General features: G+C 44.5%; 1 protein-coding gene across 9 annotated transcripts in view; it reads left to right on the top strand.

Moving 5' to 3' along the window:
• Nucleotides 1-25,489, top strand: part of TTC7B (tetratricopeptide repeat domain 7B) — a 249,895-nt gene that overhangs the window by 82,626 nt on the left and 141,780 nt on the right. For all 9 annotated transcript variants that reach the window (XM_026515458.3, XM_057318629.1, XM_057318630.1 and 6 more), the window contains one exon: nt 24,191-24,269. In XM_026515458.3, coding sequence (XP_026371243.3) covers nt 24,191-24,269 — 79 coding nt within the window. The remainder of the gene's footprint in view (nt 1-24,190; nt 24,270-25,489) is intronic.

A 25,489-nucleotide genomic window follows, 5' to 3' on the forward strand; every position in this document is an offset into this window, starting at 1 on the left:
TGCCCACGGTGACCTGGCTGCCGGGTTCTGCCGTCTGTCCTTCCAGGACTGCTCCACTCTGGAAGGCCTGTCTGTGCATGCAGAGGCTGGGTCCAACCCTCCAACAGTGAGTGGTCTGTCGTCATCCTGCCTCCCTGGGAGGCGGCGCTGGACCCAAGGACAAGACGTTGGCGGGGATGGTTCCCAGCCTCTGCTGTTGACTGGGGTTTTCTCCTCCCACTTTTCCTCCCGTCTCATCCAGAACGTGCTGCAGATCCTTTCTTTCCTCCTTTCTCCTCCTCCCTTTTTCCTCTTCCCCAGCACCCTCCCCTCCCCCTGCAGCCTGTCTCCTCCTGGAGGGACAGAATACTGGGTGCCGTCTGAGCCCCGCACAGCCACATCTGTTTCGTGTCTAGTTCTCCTGTCCCTCTGGGTGGCAGCAGCAAGCCTGTGAAGGATGAAGAAAACCCTCTTGCTCAGCTCTGCAGAGGGTGAAACGAGAGCACTTTGAACTCAGAGGGCCAGGACGCGCCCTCCAGGGCTTTCTAGAGCAGCCTTGCCGAGGCAGGCACTCAGAGGAGGGGCAGCAGGGCTGTCGGAGCCAGAGGATTTGGATTTGGAACCAGTCCTTCTCCTTACTGGGTCTCGGTTTCTTTATCTGTAAAATGGGTCTAGCCCCCCCATGTCACAGAGCTGAGGTGAGGCAGGAGTAAGGCAATGCGTGTGGAAGCGCTTCGTAAAGCGTCAGGCAAGCAGCAGGTGCCAAGCTGACATTTCCAGTGATGCGGATGCCCGGCCCACTTTCCAGCAGGACGTGGGGCCAGGTGAAGGTCAGCCTCCAGTGGAAGTGGAAGTTTGCAAAGCAGACATCACTCATTTGATTGCTGAGCCAGATGCAACACATTTTTCAGGGAAGGGCATTCATTTATGACTGCTGGTTTAGGCGAGCTCGGCTCAAGATGTGTATCAGTTGGTGGGCTAGCTCTAATGATCGATGGCCTTGTCGGTGCACCAGAGAAAGGAGGTGGGGTGACTGGTCTCACGTGGTAGCAATGGGTAGCCCCTGGGAACCTCAGCTAGAGGCCCAGAGATGGCCTCAGCCTGGGGGGCGGGGCCCTCAGCCTTGTTGTTGTTTTAGATTTTTTAAATTTTATTTTTAAGTTATCTCTGTACCCAGTGTGGGGCTTGAACTCACAACCCCAGGATCAAGAATCACACTCTCCACTGACTGAGCCCGCCGGGAGCCCTCCTCCCCTCAGCCTTCTAAGGAGAAGAGAAATGATACTCCTCACTTGAGTCCTTGTGGCCTGAGTTTCCAGGAAACTGAGGTTTGGGATGCCCGTTATTGACTGCATGCTGTTTTAGGAGTATTTGACCATCTCTTATCAACAGCAAAGGACATTTCAATTAACTTTGCTTCTTGTCAGCCCTGTCAGAGACACTGGCCGAGCAAAATGGGTGAGAGTGTGTGTTTTCCTTGGCTCCGAATTGGTTTTAATTCAGGGAGGGTGTGCATACATTAAAACAAGAAGGCAAATGGCCCAGCGACCCCTGGGAGGTGTGCCCGTGGGTTGTACTCTTTGCTGGGGTGCATCACGGGGTTTGCCTGGGAGACCCTGACTCGGAGAAGGTGGGAAGTCAGGCGGTACGGTCAGACTCTGAGTTGCCCTGCGGTGGTTGGCACCACGCTTGGGAATAAAGGGTATAGAGGACCTTTTTGCAGTTTTGTTATTCTAGTCAATCAGACCACTAATCACCACTGTGCATTGGCTTTAAAAATCCGTAGACTTCCTCAGTAATTTTGTTGACCTTTGTGACTGTTTTGTTCTGCTTAATGGAGCCCAGAATTAGCAGGCTGAAAAAGGGGCCGTGGGGCCTGCACTGTCCCAGGGGCTGCTGTGGTGGGCGATTCCAGTGTTTCCCACCCCAGAGATAGCAGCAGCTGTGGCCCATGTGCTCCTGGGGAGGGGGCTGGCCAGGAAGCACAGGGGGCCGTGCTGGCTCCCCAGGCTCCGGAGTGGTTTGGCCTTGGCCTGTGCATTCTAGCATTCAGGCTGTCTTCCCTCCTGCAGTGGTAAGAAATGTTCACTTTCCAAACTGCATGTGACTTTTTCTATCATAAGTCAAAAGCAATGAATAGGAGAGAATTCAGACACGTTTCCAGGAAATGTTTCATCTGTATCAGTTTTTTGTCCGTGACAGTCTTTGAGAGAGATTCAGAGGTTAGAAGGAAATGGGCCTGCATTCTAGGAGACAGTTGGAGAAAAGGAAAGGGTAAGACATAAATGTAGGTAATGCAGTTCTGTTGTATAAAGGAGTAAAACAATGGGAGAACACCTGATCACTTTAATTGACCGAAGTGAGCTCGAGTTTCTAGGCCCATTTATTCCTTCATTCAGGAAGGTCATTTGTTCATTTAAGGAGGATGACTGGTCTACGCATTAGGTACCAGACCTTATCTTAGGCAGTGGTGAAGAGGAGGGGCAAAGTCCCTGCCTTCCTACAACTCACAGTCCTCTGGGGAATTAAGGGTGCAAACAAGCAATTTCAGGATAGTTTGGGTGTGTTGACAGGGGTGGGTTCAGCTTGGGCGAGGAAGCTGCTGTATGGACACAGCTGCATGATCTGTAAAGGGGAGTAAAGCTTTGGAGAAGTGTGTTCGGAATGATGTCAATGCGAATCGATTGAGGAGAGCCAGGGCCACCTCCCAGATAGTGGATAGAAGTACGCAGTTAGAGCTCTACTCAGCATTGTATATAGTCTGCGGGATATGAGGAGACCAAGTTGGCTGGAGGGAGGATTTATGTAGAATTCTGTGGCTTCGTATATAAACCTCTCAGCATAGGACCTGGCACACGGTGCGTTTGGCCAGTCATCGGACAAGTATTTATCGAGTTCCCCTGTGTGTCCAGTACTGTGCTTGGAGCTACATTGGCAAATAGAAGAGACATGGTCCAGGCTTTCAGGGAGGATGAGTCTACTGAGGGAGACAGATAATAAGCCAGTAAACCAATGGATACAATTACAAATTAGAACACGTGCAAGGGAATGAATGGGTGCAGCAAATGCAGATAACAGAGGGCACCTGCTTAGGTAGGGTGGTCAGGCCGGGCCTCCTGAGGCAGAAACCCAGAGCCCAGGATGTGGTGGTGAGCCAGGCGGTAACCCTGCTGAGAGCAGGAGAAAGAGGATTCCAAGTGGAGGTTCCAGCAGGTGCAAGCCCTTGACCCAGGAAAGAGCTTATTGTGTTTCAGAATCTGAAAGGGGTCCAGTGTGGCTAAAGCATTTGCGAGGGGAGAGGCACAGACTCGGTGTGGAAGACTTCTGGTCAACCTAGCTCACTGGGCTGAGCACGTCCCATGAGTCATCCCACTACTAAGGAGAATCTCCATAATAGTTGAGCTGACGGTGGGGTACAGAATCTGTCAGAGTACATTTGTTTCAGTCACTACCCGTGATAGATGAGAAGTCTAAATCCGGAGAAATCATGTGCAGTATCGTTTAATAAATGTTTATTGAGAACCTTCCTAGGTTACTTACTTGAGCCAAACACTGTTCTAAGAGAACAAGTGAGACCCAATCAGTGCCCCTGTGGAATTTACATTTTGGTTGGGAAAAGAGTCGATAAATAAGGCAGTGCAATTTACTCAGGGCCGCACAACTGGTCGGTGGCAGAGCTTGGACCTGCACCTCCTTCTTCTGACACCCAGTCCCACCTCCTTACCACTTGGACCATACAGACCATGCCCAGTTAGTACCCTGTTCTTGAAAGTGGGGCACTGAGCAGCGGAGCTCGAAGGAGTACGCTACACTTAGAAAACAAGGACTTTTAAAAGCCAGTCTAGATGTAATTATTTATTTAACAAAAAGCATCAGCCAAATCGCCTCTGTTTTGTTTAAATGTAGACTAGGTCTGGCTAATCCCTTAATGCCATCAAAACTGTTAGTATGGAAACAAAGATATCTTTGTCAGTTTTAATTATGAAACTCCAAGGCCACTTTCAGTGATGAATTATGGGGAATGAATTATAGGGAACAGGTAATTGCTTTCAGTGTACTAACAATGAATGTTAGAGTCCTGTGTCGCCTGAGAGCCTTATGAGCACAACAAGGTGGGTTGCATCCATGTTGGTCTGCCCTTGGCTTTGGCAGAAGAGCAGGGTGGGTCATTTCAGGCTTCCAAAGTGCTGAGGTGGGGGTTGAAGGGGGAGGGACCAGCGAACTAAATAGCAGTTAATTGCATCTCATAAAGGCCCCTCCCCACATGGTTTTGACCAGCTGTGCACTGCCTCCTTTAGCCGCCATTTAGCATTGGAATCCTCTGAAAGATGAACTGGTCCAGGAGTTTTAGTTCTTGACAGAGATTTGTCTCAGGTGGTGATTTTCTGTTTTAATGGGGGCAGGAGGAGAGGGAGAGATTCTTTATTTGTTTATTCATTCACTTATTTATTCATCCATCCAATATTCATGTGCTAGGAGCCAGGGTCAAGATAGCAAATGATCCCTATGGATTTTTTAGTTCAGCAGGAAAAGAAATAACTACCAGTGGGCCAAGCCTTAGGAAACAGGAAGAAGACAATGCTAATGTTTAAAATTTACCCTATCACTTTGCAAGCTTTCCTGAGAAGAGATAGTTGTACAATACAGTGTCTAACAATCAAAATTAATTAATTTTTTAAATATTCCCAATACCTCTTGATATGACTGGAGATCGATCCCCTGGGAATTCCCGATAGCAGTGGCAATCTTTGCAGAGCGACTCTTGGGTCCTGCTCTGGATGGGAGTAGCATGAGTAGACACACACAGGAACAAACAGTGTGGTGTGAGGAATGCTGCCCACCTCTGTTTGGTTTCAGATATGTTGTGATAGTCATTTGTTCGACCAGCATTTATTCAGCTGGGGCTCCGGGCCAGACACTCTTCAGGTGCTGGGGACAAAATGGTGAGCAGCCAGACATGCTGCTTGCTCTCAGAGGGAAATGAGATCATTATAGTCTTGGATGTATAGTGCTGAGATAGTGCTCAGAAGGAAAGGTTCCCATTTCTGTGGGAGTCCATTTTAAAGTGAAATTGACCTAGATTTGGTGGTTAGGGGAGGTTTTCCTCAGGGAGTGACTGAGCAGAAGCCTGGAGACAAACCAGTGTGTGAGAGCTAACTAGCAGAGTCAGGGTGGGGTGGGAGGGATGCTTCTCATTTAGACCTGAAGCGATCTTCAGCAGCATCTTGTCCAACTAACCTGTCCTTTCTTTCTGCCTTATTTTTCTCCTTAACACTTAACTAGCATCAAATACACCATAAACAATGCTTACCAGGGTCTTCTTAGGTTCAGTTAAACGTTCCAACTCACAAGACTTTCATAGGCCACAGCTAACACCCATCTAAATAGAAAGATCTAGAACAGGATCATAAATTGCCAGCAAGGCAATGTCAGGGGTTTCTCTTCTATGTGAATCATGCTCTCAGCAGTCCATATGACCACCCAGGAGCTGTTCTATTTGCCCCTCCCCCACCAGGTGACACCTCAGCTGGTAGAGAATGAGCCTCACAATTAGTAAATGTGGGATCTGTCCCAAGTATTCAGGGTTCCCCAAGGGAAATGCTCAGTTTTAAGTCTTCACATTAGAGGAAGCCCAAGCTATGATGTCCCCATCAGATATGAATGGTTCCTTCCAGTCCAGATGCAAGTCAGCAATCAGGGGTCATTTTTATCATAAGCAGTGTTGCCTAGTAACATAATCGACATTTTATCTTTATTAGGTTTCCAGAGAAACAGAACTAGGCAGTTAACCTCAGGTCAAATTGAGAGGAAGAAAGGAATTTGTTAACCCATTGCTCACATTGTATATTTTTTTCTTATCTCACTTGTCTGTCTCTCATTGCTAGAGTATAAGTTCCACTTAGGCAGAAATTTCTGTTTTGTTTGGGGAGGAATGTGTACCTTGAACAATGTCCAGTATGGAGTTGTACACGAATGAACAAATGAGTGAATGAACTTCTTATTCTCAGTGGAGATGGCTGTGGCTCACAGATGCCTAATGGTTATGTGCTTTCTTTAAAATTAGGTAGCGTAGTATATATTTATTGAGAGCTAAGTGGAACTTACTGCCTTGGTTCCTGCTTCTCAGTGGTAAAGAGGGAGATGTGCCCTGCTCATTTAGGTCTTTCTGCATATGATGTCCTTCTGTTGAAGGAGGGTGGATGGGGACAGGTATGAAACACCTTCCTTGACCTCAGTAAGAAATCATACATTTTCTGGGCAAATCATAGGGACCTCTACTTTCTGCCCTATCTCTGAGATTGGAGGGTACTTAGAATAATGGCTTAATTATAAGAAAGTCCTTGGGGCACCTGGGTGGCTCAGTTGGTGAAACGTCTGCCTTCGGCTCAGGTCATGATCTTGGGGTCCTGGGATTGAGCCCTACATCGGGCTCCCCGTTCAACCAGGAGTCTGCTTCTCCCTCTGCCCCTCCCCCTGCTCATGCGTGTGTGTGCTCTCTCTCTCTCTCTCTCTCTCTCACTGTCTCTCAAATAAATAAATAAAATCTTAAAAAAAAAAAAAAAAGGAAAGTCCTCAAGCAGGCTCTGACAGACTCCTTCATTCCTGAGATGCGCCTAGCTCAGTGGAATTTCGGTGATTGGAGGCCTCCTCACTTAAGCCTGGCGTATACACATCTGGATGGGAGTTCCAGAGTTCCCACGGCAGGAAAGAGAATTATTGTCTTCAGTGGTTTAGTTGTTGAGAAAGTTTGCTCCCAGGGCCTCCCAGACCCGCATTTTTTAAGTAAGTATCTCTTCAACTTGAAACTCCGTGGGGCCAAGTTGGACCCAGAAGCATGTGAGAGTATTTGTGGCCTTTGTACACAGCCCCTGAAGGGCAGACTGTTGCAATGACACATGTGTGTTGGAAAGAGGAATTTGCATCCTGTCTGGTCAAGAAGGAAGCCAAATTTCACCCTTTCTGAGCCTGTCAGACTGTGGGGAACTTTCCCGGTAATTTGGTGACATCTGTGCCACAGAGCGGGTCCAAATGTGTTTGCCCTAGAAGCAGGCTGGATGGGAGAGGGTGGGGAGAGCAGGCAGCACCCCTGTTCTGGCTCTTGGCCAGAGCAAACTCATTAACCTGCTGTTTTCCTTCCCTGGTTTGGGTGTCAAATGCATTAATATTTCACACGAGAGCAGGGTTGGAGGGGGTGAGGGCCCCAGCTCTTTTCAAGGGATACTTCCTACCTATTTCTTTTTAAATCATTGTTTTTCTCTCCATTCTTTTTTTCCCAGAGGTATTTTTAGTCAACTCTTTAGAGTTGCAGAGAGAGATTGAGCTAAAGCCCAGAAAATGACTGAGACATCTTTGCAGAATTTCTGACTTTTTTTAGGAAATACTAGAACCTTCGACTGAAAATGAGAGGGGCTATAAATTTTCTTACAAGTACCTGCTTTTTTATTTGTATGCAGCATCCATGGACCCGTACACCAACAAGGAAATCCACAATATAATTGTATGTTCTCATAGCAAAATCCTGCATTAAATTACAAAATTTTAAAAAAATTAATGAATTTTTTTTTTTTCAATTGACATTTGGTTTTCCCACCTTCCTCTCTATTTTAGGTTTGAATTTTTTCTTGTTTATTCATAGGTGACTTTGATGGTAATTCTTTAGGACTGGCACAGGCACATGGTTCCTTCCTTCTGCTAGTTCTTCCTCCTCTATCCTCTGTCTGCTGGCAGGTGCTTAGTTGAAGGGTATGGTAGCTGGTTGTCCTTTGAATCTCCCTGGCAAATTAGCATCAGAAGCACCAATCTCTGCATGTTGGGAATAAGCAGCTAAAATATCAGGAAGAACCAGATGCTGTGTTTCTTCTGAAGAATGCCCCAGAAAAACTCATTAGCCAGCCTTGGTAAAACCTCTGAATTACAGATTTTTTTTTTTTTTAAAGATGCAATTATATTGCTTTCAAGTACATTTTGAGCTAGTTTTTTTAAAAAACCAACTATTGCCCACTCAGTTCCATGCATGTTTATTGAGAGCCTGCTGGGGGCCAGTCACTAGGGTAAGCTCTGGGATATGAGATGAATAAAAAATGTTCTCTGAGCTCATGAGGAAGACAAGGATGTCAATGAATAATTATAACACCTGTGAAAAGCACTATCATAGAGGGATGGGCTGGAGAAAAGACGGGAGGGAAAGAAGACTAAGCCACCTGCCAATGTGAGTTTGTCTGGTTTCTTAGAAGATTTGACATTTGAACTTGGTCTTTGAAGAAGGGGTACAATTTCCTATCTTAGGGAGGACTGAGGGGGACAGGGGTATTAGTCACGGGGGAATGCTAGATCTTCAGGCCAGATATACTTCACACTCTCATTAGAGGCAGCATTATCTAGTGGTTAAAGAGCATTGACTCCAGATATTATCAGAGACATTTGCTAGCACTGTGACCTTGGCAAATTACTTACCTGTCTGTGTTTCAGTTACCCCTTTCATAAACTGGGGATAGTAACGGTACCTACATATAGTATTGTTAGGTGGATTAAGAGAGTTAGTAACGATAGTGTGCTTAACAGTGTCTGGCGTGCAGTAAGCACGTATACCAAGGTCTGATCAACTCCACAGACTGAAGGATTTGTCCATTCCCTAGAGGGAAAGGTAAGACTTGGCAGCTGAGGAATCTGGGAGCATGATGACAGCAGGGGCAGCATGGGTTTTTAGATCTTCTCATATAGCCACATAAAAAAGACTAACCAGGTAGCAAAATTGACAAGGTGTACTCATGAACACCAGAGTACAAGCTGATGTTGATGTGACCGACCTCCGACAGCCATGGACTGGAATGTCCCTTGCATTTGTGTGGGTGAAAGCAGAAGGAAGCAACAGGGCATCTCATAGGCCTGAGAACAAGAGACCCTGAAAATAGCCAACAAGTATTTACTTCATAGCTTGTCTGGCCAATTGGGATTAGCCAAGTAGGATCCAAGGGACCGGAGCAGTCTGGCCCCCTCGAAGACTTAAAAATGGACCACTGGGCTCTTTGCTGGGACTGCACCCCACAGTGAGGGGAAACTGGGGAGTATGGAGTGGAAATTGACCAAGAAGTGACACAAGAGACGAAAGAATGAAAAGGTAGAGGTGAACGTGGGGGAGGGGGAGGTAGCCAAGAATGATCATAAAGCAAGCTGCTATATTTTTAACAACTTTATTCAGATATATATATATTTATATATAATTCACCTGTTGTAAATACGCAGTACAATTGTTTTCAGTAAGTTTTCACAGCGGTGCAGTCATTGGCACATTTGAGCTTTAGAACATTTCCATCACCCTAAAAAGTTCTTCCTGCCTAGTTGTCAGTTCCCACGCCCACCCTCTGCCCAGGCAACCACTGATCTGTTACCTGTCTCTACAGATTTGCCTTTTCTAAAAATTTCATGTAAATGGAATCGTGGAACATGTGGTCTTTTGTGTCCGGCGTCTTTCCCTTAGCATGGTTTTTGTGCTCAGCATGTTAGCATGTTCACGCACATTGTAGCATGTCTCAGAGGTCATTCCTTTTTATTGCTAAATAGTTATTCCATCGTCTGGATATGCTCTCTTTTGTTGACTCATTTACCAATTGAACATTTGGATTGTTCGCACTTTTTAGCTATTACGCATAATGCTGCTATGAACATTCATGTGCAAATCTTTCTGTAGACACATGTTTTCATTTCCCTTGGATAGATTGATAGGAGTGGAATGGTGGGTCATATGATAAGTTTATGTTTAACTTTTTAAGAAAACTGACAAGCTGTTTTCCAAAGTAGTTGTGCCATTTTACATTCTGCCAGCAACGTGCGAGTGTTCCAGCTTCCTTCCATTCTCTTCAACACTTGGGATTGCCAGTTTTTAAATTAAAGCCAGTCTTGTGGGTTTGTAAGGTATCTCATTGTGATATCTCATTGTGATTTGAATGTGCATTTCTCTAATGATTAATGAGGTTCATCAGTTTTTGTTTGCTTATTAGCTGTTCTTGAATCTTCTGTGGTGAAACATCTATTCAGATCTTTTGCCCTGTTTTCTATTGGGTTGTCTTATTATCAAATTGTAGGAGTTCTTTATATATTCTAGATACAAGTCTTTTATCAGATATATAATTTGCAAATATTTTCTGCCTGTCTGTGGCTTGTATTCATTTTTTAAATGATGTCACTTAAGGAGGAAATGTTGATTTTGATGAAGTCCAGTTTATCAATTTTTCTTTTTATGGATTGTCCTTTTGAGGTCATGTCTAAGAAAATTTTGCCTAATCTAAAACCACAAAGGTTTTCTCCTATGTTTTATTCTAGAAATTTTATTGTTTTAGCTTTTACATGTAGGTCTCTAATCTGTGTTTTGATATTTGTGTATGGTGTGAGGTAAGGGTCAAAGTAAAAATTTTTTGTATCTAGTTACCCAGTTGTCCAACCACCATTTGTTGAAAAGTCTCTTTTCCCACTAAATAGCCTTGACACTTTAGTAAAAAATTAGTTAACTGAACGTAAATCTGAAGGTTTATTTCTGGAGTCTCTGTTTTGTTTCAGTGATTTATATGTCTACCCTTAAGCCAGTACCACACTGTCTTAAATATGTAGCTTTACAGCAAGTTTTGAAATTAGATAGTGTAAGTTCTCTAACTTTGTTCTTTTTCAAAATTATTTTGGCTACTCTCAGTCCTTGACATTTCCATATACGTTTTAGAATCTGCTTGTCAATTTCTGCACAAAAAACCTGCCAGGATTTTGATAAGGTTGGCAGTGAATCTCTAGATCAATTTAGGGAGAATTGCCGTATAAGTAATAGTGAATCTTCCAATCCAGTATCTCTCCATTTATTTAGATTTTCTTTAATTCCTCTCAAAAATGTTTTGTAGTTTTTATTGTGCAAGTTTTGCATTTTTTTGTTAAGTTTGTCATAAGTAGTTTATTCATTTTCATGCTCTTATGAATGGAACTATTTTCTTAATTTCACTTTCAGATTACTTTGCTGTCATATAGGTATAACTGTTGATTTTGTATATTGATATTGTATCTTGCAACCTTGCCAAACTTATTAGTTAGTTGTTATGATTTTTCTAATAGGTTACTTAGAATTTTTATATATGAGATCTTGTCATCAGTGAATAAAAACAGTTTTACTTCTCATTTCCAAACTGTATGTCTTTTATTTCCATTTATTATCTTATTGGCCTGGCAAGAACCTCCAATACAAAGTTGAAGAGAGGTGGTAAGAGCAGACATCTTTATCTTATTCCTGCCTGACCTTAAGAAGAAAGCATTTGGTCTTTCACCATAACATAAGGTCTTAGCTGTAGGTTCTTCATCAGTGCCTCTTTGTCTCTAGTAATGTTTTATCACTTAAGGACCTTCTTACCTGAAACTAATATAGCTACACTAGCTATCTTGTAGTTACTGTTTACAGAGGTAGATCTTTTTATCCTTTTATTTTCAAACTATTTGTGTCTTTGGAGTAAAGTAACTCTCATATATTTCTTGTAGATAGCACATATTTGGATTGTGCTGGTATAAAAATGTTTGCCTTTTGATTGGAGTGTTTAATCCATTCGCATTTAACATAACTATTGATATGATGAGATTTTTGTTTGCCATCTTGCTCTGTTTTCTATATGTCTGGCATCTTAAGTTGTTTGTTCCTTTCTATCACCTTCTTTTGTGTTAAACAAATACTTTTTAGTATTACATTTTAATTCTTCTGTTAATTTTTTAGCTGTACTTTTTAAAAAATATATTTACGGTGGTTTCTTTATGAATTATCATGTACATCGTAAATTATCACAGAGTACTGCAGGTTCATACTGACTTAATTTTAGTAAAATATACAAGTTGGATCTAATATAGGTTCATTTCCTCCTTCTTTGTGCTATTAATGTCTCTATATGTTATAAACACAACAGTGCAGAAAAAATTCCTTATAACATTCTTACTTTTTATATATTTTAAATGATTTAAAATGTATTTATACAATATTTTATATTTACCCACATATTTACATTTCTAGTACTCTTTTTTTTTTTTTTAAGATTTTATTTATTTATTTGACAGAGATAGAGACAGCCAGTGAGAGAGGGAACACAAGCAGGGGGAGTGGGAGAGGAAGAAGCAGGCTCCTAGCAGAGGAGCCTGATGTGGGGCTCGATCCCATAACGCCCGGATCATGCCCTGAGCCGAAGGCAGGCGCTTAACCGCTGTGCCACCCAGGCGCTCCACATTTCTAGTACTCTTAACTAATTTTTTCCTGTGGATTCAAATTACCCTCTGTTGTCATTTCTTTGCAGTCTGATGGACTTCCTTTAAAATTTCATATTGAGCATGTCTGCTAGCTATGAATTCTCTCACTTTTTGTTTATCTGGAAACATCTTTATTTGCCTTTATTTCTGAATGACAGTTTTACTGTATATAAAATTCTTGGTGATAGTTTCTTTTCTTTTAGCACCTTGAGTGTATCTTCTACTATGTCTGATTGAGAAATCACTGTCAATATTGTTGCTCCCTTGAACGTGATTACTTCGGTTGTTACTTTCAAGATTTTTTTTTTTTTTTTTTTTTGTCTTTTAGCAGTATTATAATTATGTGTCTGTTTTTCTTCGGTCCTTTTTCTCTCTGTTCTTTGGACTGGATAATTTTTATTCATGTATCTTTAAGGTCAGTGTTTTTTTCCTGTCGTCTCAAAGCTGCTGTTGAGCCCCATTTAGGGGATTTTTCATTGTATTTACACTTTTTAATTCTAAAAATCTCCATTTAGCAATTTCTGTTGTTTCTATTTTGCCATTGAAAGTCCCCATTTTTTGAAACATCGTCATCTGATCTTGAAAAAAATCTTTATATATAGTTTCTGTTAAATCTTTGATCATACTTATAATAGCTTCTTTGCTAAGTCTTTGCTAAATCCAACATGTGGGCCCATTTGGAGTGAGTTTATATTGATTATTCTTTTTTCTGTACATGGGTCATGCTTTTCTGTCTCTTTCCATGTCTCATAACAGATAGAGTACAATCATACATTTAAAAATGGAAGGAGAATGCTGATAGAACATGCAGAAAATAAGTTTTTAACATTTCAGTAATCATAATGATGGCGGTAGTATTAGCATTGCAATTCTGAAATGTTTTTGTGTGACATGGAATAAAGCAAATGAATACTTATGGAATGTTCTAACTCTTATCCCCTGTGTCCTTGAGAACCAGGATTCTTGGTGTAGGAGAAAGGCAAAAGAGATTTAAGATAGAAGAAATAAAAAACAGTCAGTCCTGAATTCGAATGATTAAATTGGAAATTATGAAAACGATTGAAATCATGAGGTGTTGTGTGTGTTTGCATATGTACATGTGTGCATGGGAGAGAGGAGAGAGGCCCATCTCAGTGACTGACCCAGTAGGAGTGAACACCCTAGTGTCACGGTTGTGATCTTAAAGTATCATTGACCATTAAAAGAAACCTCATTCCAGCTCTGGAATAAGAAATGAATAGGATGAACTTAGAACATCTTTTCATACCAGATAGCAAGGAAACTCAAAAGATTTCTAGGATCACGGTAGAAGAATTCAGGCCAAATACGGGACAATTTGAATTTCAAGAAGGATAAAAATTGCAATAGCCTCATCAAAGATGTTTAAATTCATGAGTTCTAAATCAGTATCTAGCAAAGTAAATAAAAAGAACTGGAGAACCAAATATTAGATGGAAGAAGCCACCTTCCTATAAGATTACTCCAGCTAATGAATGAAAAATACAGCGAGAGGATTAGAATGCCACCATTTTGTAACTCCCAGTGAATTAATGTCTGTAACCACTGAGCATCGAGGGCTGCTAACATCCCCCCCCCCCAAAAAAAGTGACAGCCAGAAATGATGTGGCTCCTGATAGAAGAGTGCACCACTGGCAAAGTCTTGAGCAAAGGGACCAAACCTGGACTGGTCAAGCCTTGAAATCCAGCTGCCAAGTGAAAGAAACACAGAGAACAGAGGAATATATGAAACTATGCAGTTTTCTGGCCCAGGGGAGATTCTACGGGTCAAACAGTTTAGATTCTTTAACAGATAAATTGTAAGGAAAAGAAAGATCTAGAAAGGGCACCTGCAGGTGAAGACATTTTAAAGACTCCTCGAGTAAGGATAAAAGTGAGCAAGACTAAACTCTGGTGTAGGCATGTACACTCAAGTGATTAAGCCATAAGGGAATGGAATGAGGCAATTATTCTAAAAGTCAGGGTAGCAGTTACTTTCGGGTGGAGAGGGGAGCGTGTTAATTTTGTTGGGGTGATTGACAATGGTCTTTTTTAAACCTGGGTGGTAGTTACAAGGGTGTTTGCTTCGTAAGAATTCCCCAGGTGATAGATTTGTCTGATATGGCTTTCTGTGTCTATAATTTTATACAATAAAAAGGTTAAAAAGGATGGGGGAGGGTGGGCAGTGAAAGATGAGGTAGAACAGTGCCCAGCAGAGGCCAGGGGAGGGATCCCCGTGCTGGGAATCAAGAGGCCACTCCCTCACGGAGCCCCTGGGCAAGCCTTTCCCTTTCTCTCTCAGGGACTCCATTTCCCTCTCTGTCAGTGGAGGATAATGAAGTCCTGATGCCTCACTAGGTTGGTGGGAGAACCTTCTAGAATAATGGGTTGGGGGATGGCATGGAACCACGTGTCGCCTCAGAAGATGATGGTGATGGCTCACCTTCACTCCTATTAACAGTTACCTCATGCTATCCTCACAGCGGCCCCGTGAGTAGCAGGTATGCAGCTGGGTCTTGTTCTTGGGGCACATAAGGACCCAGTCTCTGTCCTGAAAGAGCCAAAATTGTTTGGGGGGGGGGGTGCTTTCTAGGTGAGGGAGTGAAATATGCTTTAGTGATCTTGTCAGTGGTTTGTTGATAAATGCCAGCTCTTCTGAATGGCTTCGAGGGGCTTGGAAATAGCTTATTCCCCCAAGCAAACTAAATATGCTCCTCATAGATCACACTTGTCCTGCTCTTGTGCTTGGCAAAGCTTGTTTTCAATAGATGGTCTGAAGGTACAAATGAGCTCACCATCTGGGGTGATTGGTTATGAATTCTGACTGGGAAGGGCCAGATACATGAGCCGCTATAGGATGAAAGAATTGAGTCTATAACGTAACAGTGGACAGACCCATTTTGGTATTGTCATCATTTCCTCACTGTGAGTCTTTGTCTGACACCATCTTACTTCAGAGTTCTGTGTCTGCTCAGACCGCTCAGCAGAAATTCTCTGCTCTCCCTCTGTCGTCCACCCCCAGGGGAGGGCCTCCAGTCCCATCCCTTCTTTAGAAACAAGCACGTCCAGGTGGACACTTGATCTGGCCCTGGCTGCTCCCAGCCTTTCTGGCTTCTCTCCCGCCTTTGTTTTTGTGTCATGGAAAGTAGTCCCGGTTTCCAGTTTGTCCATGGGCTTCTGCACCACAGGGGTCATCATCAGCTTTTGCGGGCACCAGAGTCAGATTGAGCCTGGGTTCAAATCCCAGCTCTTCTCTCTGTGGGCTGGGTGATGACCATGGGCACGTTACCTAATTTCCTGAGCCTTTGTTTCCCCACATACGAAACTCCAGAAGGTGCTAAATAAACACTTGGTGGTTGAGGAGACATGGTATACAATAGAAACTAGTTCTGATTTGGCAGTATTTTCTGCTAAACCAGAGGTACACAAACATACCGGCGGCTGTTTTGGTTTTTGCCCAGTGAATGTTTCCATGTGGAGTGGAGGGTCAGGTGGTGAGAGGCAGCAGAGTGTTGGGGGAATAGGAGGGCTGACATGATTCTGAGCACTGGGCCAGGAGCTTTCCAGGTGTCCTCTTACTGGGGCATTGGGAGCCAGTGATAGTCCCATTTCCTAGATGAAGATACAGGCACAGCAGGGTGAAGCCGATTGCCCAAGGTCTTACTCCGCCCCGTGCGTGCCTAGCATCTGGCATTGTTTTCCCTTCCCTGTGGTTCCAGATGTCTCACATTCCATTCTCCCTTCCTCCTCTTCTTCTCATGATCACTCTCAACCTTTGCCCTTTTCTCTTTTCTGTCCCCAACTGATTAGCCTCTCCCAGGCCCAAGCAAATTATCTGCCATGACTCATGAGAATCTACGAGAATCCCAAACGGCAACATGCTGCCTTAGGCAGAGCCGTACTGCAATACTTTATTCCCCTAAGAAAAATATCCGAGGCTTTTATTTCCCAATTTAATGGCCGAGCCCCTCCTCCCCCTACTGAGTGTGTCTGATCTGGTTTTGGACGGGACACCTAAGGCAAGCCCTGAGCCTGAGCTCCACCCCCAGAGCTGCTGCCACTCCCTGGCCCCACACTGTCTCTCCCTACCCACGTTGCTGCCTGCTTGGCTCCTGAGGGCGTTTGGACCAGTGACCCCTGTGCATTTAAAGGTCTTTTTTTTTCTTTTTTTTTTTTAATGGAGTCCCTTGGATTTTTTTTCTCACTTGTCATAGCTTTTGAAATATTGTCCCCAGACATTATTTTGGAAATGCAGTTCTGTTTTCTGCTAATTGAAATGGAAGTGAACATTGCACTCTGATTCTTGTACTTAACGTTTAGCTCAAGTGCTGTGGTACATTTGGAAGGACTGTCCTCCCCTTGTCGTTCCCACCTTTCCCCCTCTCCAGAGCACAACCGATGGGATGAAGAGGAGGTCAAAAGTCTTTTTATCTATGTGACTTGCTGCTTAGTGTTGATTAACGTTTGCAGTCATATTGTTAGCAGACCATCTCTACCTCTTAGATTGTCTTTCTGCTCCCTTTTTACCGACTTACAAGATGAATAGTAAGTTGGCCTGGTGCGCCTCAGTGTCGCGTGCAGTTTTGTCCCCTCTTGGGAAGCAGGTCATTTGGAGCCTCGGCCATGCCTGCTGTCCTCATGCTAACTGTGGATGTCTTCCAGCTCGGGTGGGATCCAGAGCAAACACTTGTCTCAGTGGAAGTAAATTATGTTGGTGCTAAGCTTTCCTCTGGTCTGTTACACACTCGTAAAACTTCAAAAGCTCAACCACCCAAATCACCAGTTTGAGCCACTAAACTACCATTAGGGGCTCAGCCACCCAATATCAGTTTTGAGTTTGGCCTGGCCCTTGTCAGTTGATTCCAGAACAATCTCTGAAAGTTGGCTGTATTAATAGAGATAGAACAAGAAGGATTCAATTCAACCACCTCAGTTCCTCAACTTCTCAGTGTTGCCTCTGTTCCTGCCCCTCCCCTCTAGACTTCGGTGGAGACCCTGCACTCCTCCGTGTGGGCACCCGCACTCGTAGGAGATGTCACCATCATTTCCTGGGAGAGTAACCACAGAGCCCCAGAGAAGGAGCTTCTGTTATCCTCATGTGACATCGACTGCTGTCTTTTGTCTTTGAGAACATGGCAGGCTTTCAGTAAATAACTAAGTCAATGAATGAATCAAACTGGGGAATACCTTTTTTTTCCCTCCAAAATTAAATGTCACCAAAGCAGTAAAGCAGACTTTCATGTTCTGTAAATGGACTGGAAGGTTGATTCCAGAATTCCAGAACTGTTCAGAGCAATGACAGTTTTGAGGATAATAGTAGTAATACTGGTGAACACTTAAAAGCACTCACTGCACGTATTAACTCATTTAATTCTTAGAACCAGTCTATGAGGGGGGTACATTTGTTATCACCATTTTACAGTTGAGGAAGCTGAGGCACAGGCCCTCGCCCTAGGTCAACAACAAGTGAGTGTGAAGCTGGGACTTGAGCCTGTCCCATCTGGCTCCAGAGTCCATGTTCTATTTTGTCTCTCTAAGTGTAAGTATATAGATAAGTGTGTGGATTTCCAGGCCTTCCATGTTAGACAAGTTCTGGGGTGTTTGGTGTAGGTATTACCAGGTGGAGGAGCCCAGCTCCATGTTGGATACTGTTTGACTTCCGGGGTGAAGTTGAGCACAGTTACGGCACAGCTCAGGAGAATGCACGTTTGTTGGCTGGCTCATGATTGCACCCCTGAGCCCCTTTCCTGGTGCACAGTAGGCACTCAGGATATATTGTTGGAATGAGGATTGATATCCTTTGACCCATTCCCAAAGGCTGGAGAGGAAGGACATGAGAGGAGGCGAGCCTTCGCATATTTTGTGTTTCCTCAGAGAGCCAGGGTCTGGGCGAGTGTCGAGGAACAGGTTGTTGAGGGAGGTGGGGTGGTTCATTTTTGGGGTCCGGCTTGCATCTGTGGGCCTCTAGCACGCCACATTGGAAGGACCTGTCTGCATCCCTGTCCTGACGTCAAGACAGCTCTGTCTGCCTTGTCGGACTTGACCCTCTGCTGCCCAAGACGCGGCCTGGTACCCAGCACCCGCTCGGCGTGCTGCCTGCTGCCAGGCCAGCTGACCAAAACGCCTCGTCTGATCTGCTTTTGACACAGGGAAGCCTCAGTTGCTGAGGTAGTCAAAAAAAATGTTGTTAAGCCTAGTACAACTCTCATTAGGTTTGAAATGAGACTTCCGGAAGCTTCGCCTGCTTGTTCACATCCCAGCGTGGATGGTTGTCACACCCTCCGTCACCATATCTAGGCGGCAGCTGGCTTGCTTCGTTGATCGGACAGAGTCCTTTGCTAACGAGGCCAAGGTTGTGGGTTTGATCCCTGGCCTCTGACTCCAGCAGGCCATCTGTCTTCACAAATGCATGTCATTGGATACGAGGCGAAGAGTGCGTACACAGGGAGAAGCTGGAGGCCATTCTGGGAAAAACAGCTCCCTGACAGCTGGCCAGAAGCGCCCTTTCGGACTGTGAAGGATGTCTTTTTCTTCTTCCACTTTCCAGATCTGGATATCTGGTTTTGATTTCAGACTTTTTACAAAGAGGTGCTACTCAGGTTATGTAAATGAAGAGGAAGCAATTCTCAAGCCTGAGAACTAAGAGAAAGTGACCTAGAGCAGCGTGGTTTATTTCTGGTTTCCTGGGGTTGTGTTGACAGTGCCTAGCATACATTTGGGGTGGATCTTATGAAGTAAGAAGTGTCTGCTTTAGGTGTCCTGTTTGTAATCGAGAAAACTCTTCAGCAAGGAGGTGGGAAAAGAGATTTCAGAATATGAGATGGGACTCACTCTTTTCTTTCTTTTGAGGGCACCCAGCTTACTAGGTGTCACCGGGTACCTGGTTGGCTCTGTGTAGCAGTTGGGACAAAGAGGGCCCTTGCTCCCAAGATGGTCACAGTTTGATGGGCTGACAGACATAAATACAAATGAAAATCAGTGTGTTGTTCAAAATACGTGTAAGCTTGTTGGGAGCACCCAGGAGGCAGTACCTGTGTTTTCCTAGGGAAGCTGGGAAAAGGTTCCCAAGGGTGGCCTTTGACCTGAGCCTGGAAAGGTGACTGACAGTTCCCAGCCACCTCAGACAGAGAGGAGCATGTATAAAGGCACATGGGCAAGAAAGCCACCCTGAAATGTCTGGAAGGTTTTTAAAAAGGTTTTCGAAATCCTTATGATCCCTGCAGCCCTCTCAAAGCTGTCAGGCCAGGCATGCCCAGCTGTGTCACTTGGTCAGGCAGGTGTGTCGCTGCTCCCACAGGACCCATGCTGCCATGCCGCCGAGGGTATGTGTGACATGTTCTGTTTAAGAGAGTGCTTTGCTGGGCTGCCCAATCCAGTGCAGTGAGAAAGAAGGGGACAAAGAACAGGTAGAAACTGTATTCCCTTGTGGTCTTGGTTTATTCGACTCACAGTCATTCTGAAATTCATTCAACAAGTATTTATTGAGCACTTGCTGTTTGCCAGGCTCAGTCTGAGGGCTTGGGATATGCCGATGAGCAAAACACAGATCTTGGTCCACAAGGTGCCTACGTTCTTATGGGAAGGGGGGTGTGAAGCCCTCTGAGTTCCCTGAGGTGGGATGGTGTCCCTTGCTCACCAGTGTGTCCTCAGGGATGAGCCTGGAACCCGACGTACAATAGTGCTTAGTAACTGTTGAAATGACCTACTTCTTAAGAGTTTCAGGACCTGAGAAAAGCCACACGATTTCTAGGCTCTGAGGGATCTGTGGTGTTGACTTGTTCTGTAATTGATCTTTAGTTACGAATTTCTAAACCACAGAGAAGGAAAAAAAATACCTTGTCCTCACTATCCAGGAGTTTGACAAACAGCATAAAAAGTATTTTACTCACCTTGGACCCTTGAGTTTACATGACAGTGATGGTTGATATTGAATTTAAGTGTATTGGTGGCCTGGGCCACGCTCCAAGGTCAGAAAATAATCTGGAAGAACAAGTTAAGGGGAAGAATTGTCTCTTCCCACCCTAGTCCCAAGAAATGAAAGGAGAAATAATAACAAAAAAAAAAGTGTATTGAGCTTGCTGTGGGAGTAGCCATCCATCACGAGGTGAAATGGTTCTCAAGGTCTCTTTCCCCCAGCTCTGGTTTTCCACTTTGATTTTGATTTCGGAGCTCTGGCTTCCTTCCCAATGCAGTATCCCATTGGTTTGGTGGTGCAGAGGCACAGGTGGCGGTGTTAAAGAGCTCTGAATGTGGTTCAGAGTTTTCGGACAGGCGCTGCCGCGGGCTTGTACGTGAGTGTAAATTTCAGAGGCCGGCCTTCAAAAATGCTGCTGCAGGGCCTCTGGGGTCAAGAGGGAGGAGGCCAAATGCTAGCAAGTCTGCCTCCCTCGGTGTCCTCAGGAAGCCATGCTTTTGCCCTGACCTAAGGGCCCGCAGACGAGACCTGAAAGGTGGAAGGAGGCTGATGAAACCCGATGGAGAAAAAGGAGGAGGGAAGAAAAAGTACAAGGAGGCCACCAGGAGTAGAATGTGTCCCTGTGAAAAGTGGGTGGGCTTTCCTGTCAAGACAGAGCAGTAGGTTGCCTGGGTTTGACCATGAGCCGGGCGGTGGGAGTGGCCTGAGCTCCCCCTACAGGGTCAGGGACCGACAGTGATGTTGGCATCTCACGGTCGTGCCTGCGCATCTCACCGGACAAGCAGCTGGTGCTCCAGGGCCTTCCTTTCTCCCTGGTAATAGCTGAGCCGTTGGGACCCGTTCCACATGGAGGGACACGCACCCGGCTCAGGAAGCTTACCCAAGCAAGATGCGGGAGGTGAACCCCACGTTCTGACAGCTTGCCAAAGTGCTCACTGCTCATAAGCTGGCAGGAACAGTCATTTTGAGAATAGTTTGCCATAATGAATTCTGACATCATCGCGCTCTCTCAGTCAGGGATGTTGAAATGGAATAAATGACCTAATGTGAAGGGTCTGTGGAAATCCTCAAAACCAGGGAGAGTCCCTGGCTCCCTTGTCTTCATTTTGCAGTGGAGTTTTTAAGCAACAGTTCATTCTGGATATTTAACAATCTCAACATTTTAAGAATAAACTAATAGTCTAGAGACATGAAAGCAATCATGTGGCTTTTATTTCCCTCAAATTGGAGTCTTTCATAGCACTTAGAATATAATTCTTATAAGTTAATTTCCCCCTTTTTGTTCCTTTCTATCATGATTATCCATCTAGCTTAAAAAAAATTTTTTTTCTGCCCTCATGGCAATAGTGGAAATGATTGGTTGAATAAAATTATGTGACTAAAAAAACATATGAATGGTATAGGAGTTGCAGAAAATGAGATGTTTTTGCATTTGGGAAACTTTCTTCTTCTTCTAATAGTTAAAAACTTTCCCCTCCAGCCCCTTCTTCCTGCTGTCAGACTGACCTGTGGTTGTTCCTGAGGGCGCCACCTTTGTTTGCTTGGCAAGGTGTCAGGCCTCCGGGGGTTCCTGTGGATCCTTTGTTTAACAGCAGAACCTCCCAGAGCTTGAGGAAGAATTTGATTCTGAATCTAAGGCTCTCCAGAAATAATCTGGAAACAGTTGAGAAAAACTGTATTTGCTTCAAGGCCACTGTCCCTGCCTTGGGAAAGAGCCCCCCTGGCTGACCAGCCTCCTCCTGTAAGGTGCCCCCTTGAGTCCCGGACACTTCCTCCAGTCGTCCAGCAGGGGGCCTCGGTCCCGCGCGGGAGAGCCACCGGGCCCTCACAGGGGAGTTGGATTTCTCCAGCCATCCTTTCTCTTCTAAGGCAGCAGAGGCAGTACCCTCGACACCAGACTCCTTCACCTGGGCCGACGGATTTTCTTTCCAATTTTGAGCCACTTCCTGGGAGCATCTCATTAGCTGTGATCACTGGAACCCATAAAACGTGTATTATGTATATATGAGGTAATTTGCATATAAATGATATAAATCAGAGACCTGAGCTCTTGTATTCGTGTTTTGTTCTTTCTTCTAGAGCTGCACTTCAGTTTTAGAGCTGTCGTTTCTTTTGCCCAGGAAGGCAGTAGAATCTAGTACAAAGCTTCCAGCTCACCCTTTCACTGGGTTTGTGAACCTGAGCAAGGCATTTCACTTCTGTGTCAAAATGGACTAGATTGCATTGGCTTGTGGATAGCTAGAAAATTCTGTGCTTTTGTAACTGGATAAGTATCTCATTCTGCCAGGAAGGCGCGAGAGACAGTCTGAATGGCCAGTTGCTATCTTGTAGCCTACCCTGGCTTATCAAATTTAGATTCGATGCTGCCTTTTCAGAGCTAATTGCCCCCTGCTAAAACAGCCCCGTGAACCTGGGTCTCCAGTTATGTTCCCTCAATCCCACCCTTATGTCATACAGTCCAGACTGCTGTTCCTTGTACACATGGTAGGAGCTGAGTCTGCGATCCTGGAGCAAAATTAGACCACGGTGTCCACGCCCATCCCTGATGAGTTATAGCGGTTTTCTTCCCCCTGTTACTCAAGAGAGGCGAGCTTCAGCCCAAAGCAAATGTACTTTGTTGCCTGTGAACACGGATCCCATAAAAACAAACGAAGGGGAAAGCAGAGAAGATTGCATGTCCTGGGGCCCATTACCTAATTTTCATTCACGTCTCTGTTAGAGTTCCTTTAGCACTGCTTGGAGTCCTGGGCACCCGCGTCTCTTTTTATGCCACCATGAAGCTTCTGGTCTGATATCATCTGATATGTGTGGGTGAGAGGAATATGGGAGTATTGATGTAGTCACGCCAATAAACTATTATCTTAAAGTTCCGGGGCTGTTCTTGGGAACGAGGGGCCTGGGATGTCGGGTAGGTAGAAGATACAAATTAATAGCCCTTGTGAGTGCTTGTAGCATAGAGAACCCACATTCAGGTGGATTAAATACCTTTGCACAATTTAAAATGTCATCCAAGAAGAGAGCTAAATACTTAGAGCGCCTGCCACTGCCTGCAGAGGCTGGCTGACAGGTCCGTACCGGCTGACCCGCTCTGCGGCTTTTTGGAAAGATGAGATGTGTTCTAATGAGCAAGTTATAAATATCACCAAGTTATGTCATAGGTGGTGGCAGCGCTCAATGTAAAGGGACTGGCTGGGAAATGTTCCCAGCTGAACAGGCCGGGTACAGCTTTCAGGGAGGACTACAAGTGGGGGCTGGATATAGTGACCACGACATTACTAGAGAATTATCTGTCCTTTAGTGAAATGTGTCACCAAACGTGTCTCATTCCGGTGTGGGGCACTGAGAGGAGATGCGTTCCCATCCGAGTGGGGCAGCTCAAGCTTCCGGTCCTCATGCATTCGCTGGCAGAAGGGCCTTTGACCCTTGCTTCTTCTAGTTGGTGCAGAGTGGAGAGGGGGAGGGCTGGCTTCGTGACCAGCTAAGAGCAGAGTGATTGCTTGGTGGAGCCCTTCAGTTTTCATACCTGTTATCTTTGCCCGGAGCATAAAAATGGCAAGTTACAGGAAGCCTTTAGCATACTGCTTTCGGTGCCTTGTCGAAATTCCTGTGCCCTCTTGCCACCCGCCTTTTAAGTGAAAACAGATTTCAGCACCACCCAGTAGAGCAGGAAAACTATGGAGCCATTGTAAGGTTGAAGATAGACTCTTGCAAGATATCTTCCATCTTCCTTCCTTCCTTCCTTCCTTCCTTCCTTCCTCACTTCCTTCCTTCCTTTTTCTTCTTCTTCTTTTTTTTTTGGCTTCAGAACTTTCATATTTTTTTTCCTTGAGAAAATTTGTTTGTGGAAGCACAAAAGACCAGCAGTCCTAGGCCAAATTTTTCAGAATTGAGCAAAGATGGACAGACATGTGCAGAATAGTTGTTTGCTTAAAATCTAGCCAACAGCTTTTATGTAGACAAAATGCATCGAAATATGTGTATAAAATATTTAATATTAATGCACGCCAGATGGAAACCCTGTCAAATTCTGTGTGCACACAGGAACTTGACGAGAGGAGTCGGGAGATTTAGAGAGATCCTCAGAGCAGTAGAAACAAGAACAACGCAAAACCTGCGAATGGTGAGTGTGATGGATAATTTGATTGAGGCCAGGAGGGCACTTCAGGTGTTCTCTCTCCTCCCCCTGCCCTGGTCTCCCCTCCGCCATGTTTTTTTTAATATATATATATATATGTGTGTGTGTGTGTGTGTGTGTGTATATATATACACATATATATACACTTTATTGAGTTATAATTTCCACAGCTCACCCATTTAACGTCAGCGGTTTTTAGTGTACTCACCACATTGTTCAGCCATCACTAATATTTCATTTCAGAACATTCTCATCCCCAAAAAGAAACCCCTTACCTATCAGTAGTCAATCCCCATTCTCCCCTTTTCCCCCAGCCTCTGGCAACCACTCATTTATGTTTTGCTTTTATGGATGTGCCTATTTTGGACATTTCATGTAAATGGAATTATATACTAGGTGGTCTTTTTATGACCAACCGGCTTTACTCAGCATGGTATTTTCACGGTTCACCCATGTTGGAGCATAGATCGGCCCTTCACTCCTTTTTTGTGAGCAAATACTATTCCACTGCATGAATATAACACATTTTATGTATCTGGTCATCAGTTGATGGACATTTGGATTGTTTCCATGTGTTGGCTGTTATGAATAATGCTATGGACATTCTTATGCAAGTTTTTAGGCGGACATGTGTGTTTATGTACCTAGGAGTGGAATTGCTGGATCATATGGTGGCTCAATCTGGAGGAATTGCCAGAAGATTTTCCAAAGCAGCCACACCATTCTGTATCCCACCAGCAGTTAGGAGGGCTCCAATTTCTCCATATCCTTGACAACACTTGTTATTGTCTGTCTTTTTAGTCCTAGCCGTCCCAGTATGCATGACGTGCTGTTTCGTTGTGGTTTTAGTTTACATTTCCCTGACGGCTGATGAAGTTGAGCATCTTTTTATGTACCTACTGGTCATGCTACCTCTTGAAACAGAAGAAACGCATCCTCTAAGGCAGGGAGACTGTAAGCCCTCCCAGACGCCAGTGTGGTGAAGAGATTGCTTGTATGCTAATGATTTCACACCAAAACCCAGCCACAGCAAAGCAGATTGGACCCTGAAGAGTACTTAGTTGTTTGATGATTATGTTGATCCTAAAGCTTAGAGGAGAAATAGAAAAGCTAGTTAAGTAACCTGGTTCATCAGCAGTTTGGCTGTGTTTTTGGCCTAAGTTCTCTCTCTTCGTTTTAACCCTTGAACTTTCTTGGCTGGGGAG

The sequence above is a fragment of the Ursus arctos genome, unplaced genomic scaffold (genome assembly GCF_023065955.2).
Source record: "Ursus arctos isolate Adak ecotype North America unplaced genomic scaffold, UrsArc2.0 scaffold_25, whole genome shotgun sequence".
Classification (NCBI taxonomy): Eukaryota; Metazoa; Chordata; class Mammalia; order Carnivora; family Ursidae; genus Ursus; species Ursus arctos.